This window comes from Labeo rohita, unplaced genomic scaffold, assembly GCF_022985175.1.
Source record: "Labeo rohita strain BAU-BD-2019 unplaced genomic scaffold, IGBB_LRoh.1.0 scaffold_325, whole genome shotgun sequence".
Taxonomy (NCBI): domain Eukaryota; kingdom Metazoa; phylum Chordata; class Actinopteri; order Cypriniformes; family Cyprinidae; genus Labeo; species Labeo rohita.
In genome coordinates, this window is record NW_026129243.1 from 1 (window position 1) to 12,718 (window position 12,718).

Genomic DNA, 12,718 nt, shown 5'->3' on the forward strand with positions numbered 1-12,718 from the left:
ACATGTGAGTCTATACTCAAATTCACTCAGTTTTCCTCTATTGTTTTAAAGGCGAGAAGCAAGATGAATGATGGAGACATGGTGAAGGCTCAGAAGTACAGTCAATGTGCATGTTGGGCAAACACAATGGCGGTGACTGTGACCAGTGCGGCTCTAACTGTGTTCCTTGTCTTGTGTCTTCGATAATTTATCTGGGATTTCTTGAGCAAGTTCATCTGACACTTCTTTTTCCTCTTTTGACAATGAAAGGCAAAAATCAAAACCCCAAAATTATTATGATCAAAGTAGACACAACTTCTTATCCATCTGGAAACAGCAATAAAAAAGCTCTCAAAGACCCTCACACAGTGGAGGAAGATGGAAAGGGTGAGGACAGAAATGATACTGTGAGATGCAAATGACCATCTCAGTTTTATTGAAATGTCATAATAATGTCATATGTTTAGTCTGATTAGCAGGATTTGGATTAGACATTTTTTTCTAAAATTACAATCATCAGGGTCACGTAAACTGCTTCTGATACCACTTGCTAAGAAGACACAAGGATATAACAATTTGTTGATTGTATTGCCTATTAATTATGTTTGAAAAAGTACGTAATTAGAAATAGAATGTAATAGAATGTATTCACAGAATGTATTTTGGTGGTTTCTACATGCTTTATAGGGTAACACTTTATAATAACGTTAAGTTGAAAGCCATTTATAAACGATTAGTAAATGATGAAATAATCATTTACAAAACATTGACAAATGATTAATAAGTGATATGCTAACAATCTGTGTATGTTTTGTTAATTCATTTACAAGTCAATTACAAGTTCATTTACAAATAATTAGTTAATGATGAACTAATCATTTACAAAACATGACTATGTGTTTACAAATGATTAATAAGTGATATGTTGAAAAGCACACAAATGCAATTATTCTAAAACTATTTTCTTTTTTAAATAAAAATAAATTATTTGCTGTCAAGTGAATAAACATGTAAACCCTTTCTCTCATCAGCACAGATTTGTGTTCTGTGTGGAGTGTGTGGGATCTAGTGATAATGTGAACCAGTTTTACCCTCCACTGAAGATCACATCAGATGCACAGCGCTAAAATACTCCATGTGTTTACCATCTTTACCCTCACCAGTCAGCCCTTACATTGCAGTACACACAACAAATATTCAAAACCTGTTGTGTAAACATATGAATAAATCATTTACAAATATTTCTGCATCCCCCAATCTAAAGTGTAAACTATTCATCAGTTGTAAATGTTTTACAAACCTGCCGGTTACAGGCTGTGTGGGTATACACATTGGGGGGAAAGATGTACAAGTGATGAGTACAACATTTACAACTGATGAACTTTAGGGGTGTAAGGCGGACTCGTAGGAAGCGTGTAAGATCCAAATGCGAGCTTTAATATACAGATCGTATTCAAACAGGCAGGGTCAATATCCAAACAAACAGAGTGACGAAGGCAAAACAATAGTGTAATCCACAAAAACAGGCAGAGTCCACAAACCAGAGAGAGCAGTCCAAAAAGTAACAAATAAACAAGGATCTGAAACTAGACAAAACAATGAGCTATACAGAACTATGGTAGAAAACAAAGACAAAACTGAGACCATAAAACAAAACCGTCGAAAAGACTAAAACAGGGCAATGAAAACAAGGATTAAACGCTTGGTAGAGTCCGCTAGAGCAAAACAATACTTCGCTGTATCTGTTTGGTAATGGCCTCCTTTTATGGCCACCAAACAGGAAGTAACCAACGAGGCAGCAGCAACAGCCAGTTCATGGGTAAGGGCTCCCTCCCCCCCCCAGGAGCGACCCCTGGTGCTCAAACAACAACAGTCCAGGAGGGTAGGGGGAACAGAGGCAAAACAGGGGGTGGGACGGAGGGCCAGGTCCATGTAGAGGAGAGGAGGTGGGCCTGGATCGTGGAGCAGGGACAGACAGTGAAGCACTGGAGACCTGGACCGTGGAGCTGTGGCAGACAGTGGAAACTTGGAGGACCTGGGCCGTGGAGCAGTAGCAGACCGTGAAACACTGGAGGGCCTGGGCCATGAAGCAATGGCAGAGTAGGAAGCCATGGTGGAGTAGGCAGAGCAGGTACAGCAGGGAGCCATGGCGAGGCAGGCAGAGCAGGCAGAACAGGAAGCCATTGCAGGGCAGGCAGAGCAGGTAGAGCAGACAGCCTCTGGAGCAGACTCGTGGGCGGACGAGACCTCTGGAGCACAGTGTGCAGCCCACACACTGAAAATGGCAACGGCCATTACAGGCAGCACAGTAGATAGTGGGATGTCTGTTGGCCTTGAGGGTGTGTATGCTGTGGACTTGTGGCTTGGGAGCGTGGTGGACATAACTTGAGTAGACTTTGGCTTGGCAGGCATGGCATGATAGGGCTCTGACGTTACTTGAATAATTCCAGACATGACTTGAGCAGGCTTTGGCTCAGGGACAACAGCAGCAACTTGACTTGGCTCATGAAGATCTGCTGTAACTTGGCTTGATTCAAGAACAACAGCTGTAACGTGACTTGACTCATGGGGCACAGCTGTGACTTGGCTTGACTCGTGGAGCACAGCTGTGACTTGGCTTGACTCGTGGGGAACAGCTGTGACTTGGCTTGACTCGTGAAAAACAGCTGTATCTTGGCTTGGCTCATGGAGAACAACAGCTGTATCTTGGCTTGACTCACGGAGAAAAACAGCTGTGTCTTGGCTTGACTCATGGAGAACAGCTGTATCTTGGCTTGGCTCATGGAGGCCATCTTGTGAACAGGCTTGGGGATGGCGGTCATCTTGTGGACTGGCTCTGGGATGGCGGCCATCTTGTGGACTGGCTCTGGGATGGCGGCCATCTTGAGGACTGGCTCTGGTATGGCGGCCATCTTGAGGACTGGCTTTGGGATGGCGGCCATCTTGTGGACTGGCTTGGAGATAGCAGCCATCTTGTGAGCTGGTTGTAGGAGGGCGGCCATGAGAGGGCCCTGGAGTGGCAGGCATGGCGTGAGCAGGCCCTGGAGCGGCAGGCATGGTGAGTGCAGGTGGTGGTTTGGCAGATGTGGGGTGAACAGGCTGTAGCTTGACAGACGTGACGTTAGCAGACCTTGACTTGGTGGATGTGACGTGAACAGGCTGTGGCTTGGCAGACGTGACCTGTACAGGCTTGGCTTGAGATGTCTCTGGCTTGGTAGGCTTGGCATGAGGGGGTTGTGGTATGGTGGTTACTGCAGTATTGCAGGGTCCCTCATCTGCAATCCCAACAGTAAAATATGAGCCACTTAAACGGAGTGCAAGGTCTATGTATTGCTCAAGTGCCCAGTGAATTTTACCTCCAGGTAGGCAGGAATGAATCGGCTCATCTAATCCGTGGCGAAAAATGTCTTTTAGCGCCACATCATTAAAAGGCAACAAACAGCACAGCTCATTATGTCTCAGAAATCGGTGACATAATCCTCAATAGGCCGATTACCTTGGCGGAGACAGAAGAGGTGTGATGCTGGATCCATGGTAGATCTGTGTAAAAAGCCACTGGATCTTTGGGGGGTGAAGTATTCTGTAAGGCAGACTCATAGGAAGCGTGTAAGATCCAAATGCGAGCGTTAATATACAGATCGTAGTCAAACAGGTAGGGTCAATATCCAAACAAACAGAGTGACAAAGGCAAAACAATAGCGTAATCCACAAAAACAGGCAGAGTCCAAAAACCAGAGAGAGCAGTCCAAAAAGTAACAAATAAACAAGGATCTGAAACTAGACAAAACAATAAGCTATACAGAACTATGGTAGAAAACAAAGACAAAACTGAGACCATAAAACAAAACCATGGAGAAGACAAAAACAGGGCAATGAAAACAGGGATAAACGCTTGGTAGAGTCCGCTAGAGCAAAACAATACATCGCTGTATCTGTTTGGTAATGGCCTCCTTTTATGGCCACCAAACAGGAAGTAACCAACGAGGCAGCAGAGGGAGCAGCATTTTTTTTAACAATGAGTACACGCCACATCCCACAGCAGCACTACAGAAATATGCTATTAATTTATGTTGATCTGTTCATGGACTTTTTTTCCTTTTTAAATGAATCACTTAAAGGAGCCGTATGTAGGATTGTGGCCAAAACTGGTACTGCAATCACTTTCAAAATACTGTAGAACGGCGTATCCCCTCCCCCTCCCCCCTGACTCGAGGTTGCCAGCTAAGCTGCAGGATTCTGCAGGAACGTAGGCTGCTACAATGAGCTTCCAATGGCAAGTGACGAGTCCTACACAAGAAGTTTTTCTTTTCTTCTGTTACTTATGTTTATGCTTCACGAGAGATGTTTTGCGAAGTAATTATGTGTCGCAAAAATTTACTAAAGGCGATTAGCCAAATATTTCGTAAAGATGTACTGTAATACCACATTTCAGTCGGAACATAGATTGTTTTCATACTGTGCTAGTGGTGCGATATAAAGCTTTTATGAACGCATTTAGCACGGGCGACCGTGGAAAATCCACAGTGTACGGAAGCACGGGGCTTTTAGCCTATACCAACAAACATTACCTGTCCAGGAGAAAATTAGCAACGTTGGCATCTGTCTTAACACTAGAACCGCCACGGGGTCAATACCCGTACCTGTTATTCAAATGTACATACCTTAAAACACTCAACCCTCCCAGTCATTGACTTTTACTAAAATTGTGTAATTTTAAAATCCCCTGGTGTTAAAAAGTGTTTAGATAATACCAGATCGAAAAACTGAGCATTTATACCTAAAAGCGCCATCGCGGGTCAAATTTACCCACTATATAATGCGTGTATTTTCGCACTGTCATAATCTTGCCGGTTATGTTTTTACATTGTACATTGCTAGGCAGCGCCTTTAACTCACTGAATTAGTGGTTATCAGTTTCACAAATAAAGTCAATATAAGTAAAAGAAGGCAGTTTGTTGATGCCGAAGAGGTATTAGAAGCACTAAATACATGATTATTGGAGAGTCTGTTATGCGTCCTGGGTCGCTCAGCGTCTGACGGCTCATCTGACAGCGATCTTATATTTAGATGTTGTAGCCTAACTTTACACATATTGTTAAAACTTTGAATTATTTATTTAATTTTTGTTTTGCAATTTCTATTGTTTTTTGTTCGCTACTGTGTTGCTATTTATTCTAGTCTGTCCGTTTCCTGAAAAAAAATCCGATCTGTGTAATGAATACAACCTTTTTTTTTTTTTTTTTTTTTTTTTTTTTTTTTTTTTTTGATTACCCTAAGTTTATTTGTGTTGTTCTCTTATTCAAATTATAAATGATATAAGTAAACAAATTAATCATTCCTTAGGTGAAGCTGTGCACTTGAATGTTATTATTATTACACGTTATTATTACACGTTGTCTATGGGCTATTTTAGTAATTTAAATAACATGAATTCTCTTAATTTATTGAATAATGACAACGAATTCTTATATTGCACCACACAATTATGTAGTTACTTCCTTTTAATTCCCTTTGTCAGAGCAGTCTTGTTTATGTTAAATTGACTATTATACAAACGGACTGTAGCCTGCACAAAAATCTATAAACAAAACAACAGGGCAAAAATATAAGTTGAAGACAGTGGCATAATACAGTGAAATAAAATCTTCTTTAACCATATCAAAACGCTTGTTTGTGCGTGGGTAAAATTTACCCACATGGCGGTTTTAGGTATTCAGCGACCTCTGGCGCTTCTAGTGTTAAAATTCTTCTCCGTTTTCAGCCGTCTCCATCTGTCAAAGGCATCTCCTATACAAATCCTTGTTTTATTTCGGACTTTGTCACGACGTACTTCGGATTCATAACGAGGTCTTTTAGGTTTCGTAACTTTATACATGTTTTATATTGCATTGATCAAAACTGTTAATTTGTAGATGTTTAACAAAAACAACAACAAAAAAGACACAAATAAAAATAAAACATTTATATATATATATATATATATATATATATATATATATTTGTGATGAAGCTACTCTAAGGCTTATTTGCATTTATTAAGAATTTTTAAACTGGACTGTCTGTTTCCTGGTCAAGAAAACAAACATTCATTCACATGTGAAACGGCAAATTTTAAAACTGTTTGACAAAAGCGCCACCTCTTGGAAATGGAGCAGAAATTAACTCAAAAGGAAAGGTGGTGGTTTTTGTATTGCTTTGACACTGAACTCATTCACTGTGACTCTCTCACACAGTAATACACAGCAGTGTCTTCAGTCTTGAGGCTGTTCATCTGTAGGTACAGTTGACTGCTGGAATCATCTCTGGACACTGTGAACCTGCCCTGAACTGACTGGGAATAGTAGATTTGAGAACTGGATGTGCCAATCGTTGTAACCCATTCCAGTCCTTTACCGGGTGCCTGTCTCACCACAGCTGGCCAGGAGCCACTGAATGTAAATCCAGAAGCAGTACAGACCAGACGAAAAGATTCACCTGGTCTTTTTACCACATCTTGAGACTGAGTGAATGTCTGACAATGAACATCTGTGGAAGAGAAAGAAAAATAATACACTGAAAAATCAGCAAATGTAACTATAAAAAAGTAAACCAAATAAGGATCTTGCTAAAAAAATACATACGCATTAATACAATATTAATATTATTTAGGAATGAGTTACAAACCATGTAAAAATAGTAATAACAGGAGTGAATTGATTATTGTTGTCATTGCTGATTAATGCTCCTCTACAAGAACCACAGTCAGTGAACACACTTATGGCACAATGCAACTTATGGGAATTATACATAACAGTTTTGCATGAACTCCTCCTCCAATCTGTCATTTCTTGTTTATACCAGTGCACAGAAAAAAATGGATATAAAAATTGGTACATGAGAGTGGTGAAAAGTAGGGTGTTATGATACATGTATTCGAACTGAACCATCACGGTACGGGCATCTCAGTTCAGTGCATGTGGCCTTATGCACATCCTGATTTTGCTGAGTTAGATGTGTTCCTGGGTCAACATATTTTGGTGACCCTGGAACAACATTTTAATCCAAAATTTTAATCTTGACCACATCCCTAAACCTAAACTTACCCATGAGTAATCCCTAAAATCAGAAGAAATGATAGATGAATGACACTGATGTACAACCACCAAACACTGATTTTAAGCCTAAACTTCACAAAAACTATAAACTTTTTTTTTTTTTTTTTTTATAATTGGTTAATCACAATGTTGTTCCAGGGTCAACATTGAAATCAGGTTCGGGGCCTTATAGCGAATACAGGTAATTCACCCTCAATCCAGAAGGGGTGCTCGCAGTAATGCAACTTTGCTTGATAACCGTCAGCAGAAGAAAAGCGAATGCCAGGAGTTGCCCATTTGAAAACAAGTTGACAGTGACCATGTGCTGATTCTGAACGCGTCTCTCACTGACAAAGGACTATAACGCTTCTTTTAAGGCTTGTGCACTCAACTGTCTCTCAAATGGAGCTTTGTGCTCTTGTATCCTACCTCTCTCATTCTGCACAAATCCAAATATCCCATAATATTTCCATATTTGCGATGCATCCAGATGCTAAATTATTATTTATTATGTAAATTATAGACTTTGTGCTTTAGTCGCGTTCTAACGGTGACACAGTGAGACGGGTGCGCTGATGTTTGGTTCACTGTGTTTTATTTTGATAAAGTACCAACTGCGCTGTCAAGTTAGCAAAGCTAGAAGCTGGAACTGACATGTTTTGTGTTTGTGTGCGCCGGCGCGATTACTTCAACTTTCCTCATACCAGCAAAATCAACTTAAACAAAAAACAACAGAATGTCACTTTCTGCCATTTGAGTTTCCTTTCTGTCACAAAACTGAACTGAAACTCAGCAAATATAGGCTATGGTTACGTGTCGCATTTTTTCCCCTTTGTCTTCAGTTAACTAAATTAAATATATTTCAAGTATTTATTTCTTGTATGTATATATGTACTGCAGATTTTATAGCCTATATATGGCATTAATTTGATATAATATTTAGTATTTTTAAAATAAATAAAAAGAAACCTAGCATAGTAGATTTTTTTTTTTCTGTTGTACCAAAATCATATCGAACCAAGGTATGAACCAAACTGTAACATCTGTGTACCTTTACAACCCTAGTGAAAAGTTTTTTTTTTTTTTTTTTTTTTTTTTCATGATTTGGTAGACCTATGCTGGTTCCTTCAGTGGAAAACCCACCACAGAAACAGGTCAGTTTGTGGAATAAACCTTGTGTTTCAATGCTTAATTTAAACATCTAATCTTGTATATGTAATCGTGTCCATATATCTACCAGTCCTACTTTTGTATGGTTTTGTGGCTGCAGTTAATAAAAGGACAGCAAGCTTTTGTCGCACAATAAAATAGTTCACACAGTTTTCACACCACAAAGGGCGAGTTAATGGAAACTGACAGCACACATTTAGGACAATATATAAGAACAGAAACATGCAGTAACACAAAACAGAAGCAGCTGCAAATTAATGACTCCTTACTGATTCATTTTTGTGAATATAATGGAACATCAGCACATATATGAGATTCCCTCTCAGGATTCTGCCAGAGAAACTGTGGCAGTTGAAATGAACAATTTTTCAGAGTCAGATGATGGAGGACTACACTGAAAAAATAAAAACACAATTTGTTGAGTCAGCTTTCAGTGTCTATGGCATACCTTTGTTGTTTGCAATCGCTCTTTTTATTTGGCATCCACCATGTCTGTAAGGTGTCCTCGAGACGACGGGGAAGCGCGGAGGTGTCCTGGTCAGATGGAAGCTGCGTGTCCTGTTGCCCCGCGTTCGCTGGAAATGAGAGGCCGTTGGCTCTGTCCTGTCTTCCCCAGCTCGACAGGGATCACTGAAGGCGACTTGTCAATTGGGCCTTCTCCTCCTGTGCGGGTTCGGGTCCGGATCCGCGGAGGGGTGGATTCTTCGCACCTTCGCTCACTGGGCTGTGCGGTGTCGTCGGACAGTGATGATCGCACCCTCCGTTTGGGTCTGATTAATGCTAGATTGCTAGCGAACAAGACTTTTTTGCTGAATGATTTTTTCACTTCACGTGAGCTGGATTTTATGTTTTTGACAGAAACCTGGCTTCATGCTGGTGAGTTAATGTCTTTTTCTGAACTTCTCCCTCCCAGTTGTGATTTTCTTAGCTCCCCTCGGATCACCGGTAAAGGTGGAGGGCTGGCTTCTGTATTTAAGTCTGTCTTTCACTGTCGGGAGATTGCGGTGGACGTTTACAATAGTTTTGAATTGCAGCTTTTTGAGACAAATTTTCCCGCAACTGTACTATGTGCGGTGGTATATCGTCCTCCAAAGTATAATAAGAACTTTATTCAGGACTTTGCAGACTTTGTGGCGGGGATTGCACTGAATTATGATCGCTTTTTAATTGTTGGTGATTTTAATATACATGTGTGCTGTGAATCCAAACCTCTGGCTAAGGACTTTCTCAGTCTCATTGATTCGTTTAATCTCATGCAGTCTGTTCCTGGTCCGACCCATGAGAAAGGACATACTTTGGAACATGTGTTGTCGTATGGTCTATGTATTACTGTTAGTGAAATATGTGACGTGTATTTCTGATCACCTGCCTGTTTTATTTACTGCAGTTGTTCCCAATTCGGGGATTTCTACCTGTGCTTCTGCACGCAGTGTGAGGGCAATTAACCGTCTTACTGCTTCTCAGTTTTCTAGTCCTTTTAAAAACTCTTTGTTGTATAACTGTGATGGTTGTGATCTCAGTGTTGAAGAGTTTACTGTCCTGTTTGACCCTACTTGTACCGAGATATTGGACTCTGTTGCTCCGCTGAAGAAAAAACGTCCGAAAGTTCAATCAGAACCATGGTTGAATGAGACTACCCACTCTCTCAGACGTGCCAGTAGAGTCGCCGAGAGAAAGTGGAAAAAGGATAAACTGGAAATCTCATTCGAAATGATGGAAGATGCATTACGTAAATATCAAAGAGCAGTTAAAACTGCTAAAACCAAATTTTTCTCAGATCTTGTAGCCAATAACAGCCAGTGGCCTCAGGTTCTTTTTAATGTTTTTAATTCTCTTGTTAACCTTCGTGATTCTGATTGTATTGTGCCATCTGTAATATTATGTGAAAACTTTCTGAAATACTTTGTGGACAAAATTGCTGGTTTTAATTTTTCACCCATCATGGTTATCAGTGATTCCTCTGATTTTTCTTTTTGCCCAGCTGTCTTTCAGCAGTTTGAGTCAGTTACACTTTCTTGTCTTTCTGACATAGTTAAGCAGCTACGTCCTGCATACTGCCCCCTTGACAGTATTCCTCCACATTTAGTTAAAGATGTTTTTGACACTGTTGGGCCAAGCATTGTATCTTTGGTGAATACATCTCTCAGCTCACGGTGTGTACCAGCTGTTTTTAAACATGCCATTGTGCAACCACTTCTAAAAAAGAAAAACTTGGATTCATCAATTTTGTCTAATTTTAGACCTATATCTAAACTCCCCTTTCTTTTGAAAGTTTTGGAGAGAGTTGTTTTCAACCAACTTAAATCATTTTTAGATGAATTTAGTATTTTTGAAAAATTTCTGTATGGTTTTAAGCCCCGACAGAGTACGGAAACTGCTCTTTTAAGAGTTTTTAATGATCTTCTTCTAGCTGTGGACTCTGGTAATTCTGCTGTTTTAGTCCTTTTGGATTTGACTGCGGCCTTCGATACGGTCAACCACTCGATTCTTTTATCTAGACTTGAACAGTGTGTTGGCATTAAAGGCATAGCTCTCAAATGGTTTCAGTCGTATTTGACAGATAGAAGTTTTTCTGTTCACCTCGGCGAATTCTCCTCATCTGCTGCCCCTCTCTCTTGTGGTGTCCCCCAAGGGTCAATATTGGGTCCTATGTTGTTTTCTTTGTATTTGTTGCCCTTGGGGTATATTTTTAGAAAACACAATATCTCCTTCCATTGTTATGCGGATGATGTACAAATTTATTTGCCTGTTAAAACAAATGACAAAGCTTCTTTTCTGTCATTATTTAATTGCTTAAGAGATTTAAAAATATGGCTGGATCAGAATTTTCTTTGTCTTAATGAGAATAAGACTGAGATCGTTGTGTTTGGTCGTCCTGGGGATTTAAGTGGTTGTGTAGATGGACTTGGCAATTTAGGTTGGTATGTTTGTCCTTTTATCAGGAATCTTGGTGTGATTTTTGACAGTGGTTTTAAATTTGAAAAACAGATTAGTTCTGTTGTAAAAGCCAGTTTCTTTCAACTGAGACTGCTCGCTAAAGTCAAGCCTTACCTGCCACGTAAGGAATTTGAAAGTGTAATTCATGCTTTTATAACGACTAGACTAGACTACTGTAACTCTTTATATGTTGGTTTGGATGTGGCATGTCTTCAACGTTTACAGTTAGTCCAGAATGCAGCAGCTCGTCTTCTAACTAGGTGGCACCTGTACACAAAAAAACTGCTCAGACTGTTGGAACTTTTAAGTCGTTGCTTAAGACCCATCTGTATTCTTTAGCTTTTATTTCGAGTTGAGTTGAGACATCGTGATCGTTTATAATTGTATTTGGCTAGTTTATGTGTGAGTGCCAGACATTGTTAAGCACTTTAGTCAACCACGGTTGTTGTTAAATGTACTATATAAATAAAATTGAACTGAACTGAACTGAACTGATCCTGCTGCCTTAAAATTTTAAGTTCAGTCAACTAAAATAAGTTTAATCAACTTGAAATGTTAAGTTGTACTAAGTAACAACGTAGATATTTGTGTTTGCTAAATTTAACAGATGGGTAAGTAACCCAGCTGCCTTAAAATTTTAAGTTGATTCAACTCAAATATCTAAGTTGTCACTTAGTATAATTTAACATTTTAAGCTGAGTAAACTTTTTTTGAGTTGACTGAACTTAAAATTTTAAGGCAGAGAGGTTACAAATTATTTTAAGTTGACTCAACAAATTGTTTTTTACAGTGTACATGTGCTGCTCTGTGTTCAACATCATGTTTTGCAACTGTTTCTTTCTAGGTTTTGCTGCACTGATATGTTCACTAAAGGTAAGTGAGATAACAGCATGTTTCTTTGTAGATCAACATGTTAGTCTATGCTCAAATTTACTCAGTTTACCAAATTTTTCCTTTATTGTTTTAAAGGCGAGAAGCAAGATGAATGAGGGAGACATAGTGAAGGCTTAGAAGTACAGTCGACGTGCATGTAGAACAAACACAGTGGCCTTGATTGTGACCAGTGCAGCTCTAACTGTGTTCCTGGTCATTTATTGTGGTGGAGTCTTTGTGTTATTTTCCATAATTCACCTGGGGCTTCTTCAGCAAGTTCCTCTGAGACTTTTTTCTCCTTTTTTGAACTGCCTTTTAACTTTGAAAGGTCAAAATCCCAAAATTATGGTCAAAGACACAACTCTTATCCATCTAGAAGCAACAGCTATAAAAGCCCTCCAAGAATCTCATACCGTGGAGGAAGACGGAGAGGATGAGGACAAAAATACAAATGATACTGTGAGATACATATGACCATTTCAGTTTTATTGAAATGTCATAATAATGTCATAAATTTAGTCATAAAAGTAGGATATAACAATGTCTTGAATGTATTGTCTTCTATTTATGTTTGAATACGCATGTTATTAGCTTTAACAGAATGTATTTAGGTGGTTTCTATATGTTTTGTAGTTACAGAATTTAAATAAGTCTTATGAAACTATACATGCATTTTCACTTATTTT

General features: G+C 39.5%; 1 long non-coding RNA gene and 1 gene segment (V, D, J or C); one reads left to right on the forward strand and one right to left on the reverse strand.

Annotated features, from left to right (window-relative positions):
* The first annotated feature begins 320 nt into the window (after positions 1-320).
* On the forward strand, positions 321-12,209 carry LOC127160319 (uncharacterized). The gene is made up of 3 exons (XR_007826702.1): positions 321-366; positions 12,004-12,032; positions 12,129-12,209. It is a non-coding gene; the product is annotated as an uncharacterized LOC127160319 (long non-coding RNA).
* Positions 6,141-6,784, reverse strand: LOC127160317 (immunoglobulin heavy variable 3-21-like). The segment is given in 2 exon segments: positions 6,141-6,504; positions 6,643-6,784. Coding segments are annotated over 2 exon segments (360 nt in total).
* Positions 12,210-12,718: the final 509 nt, after the last annotated feature.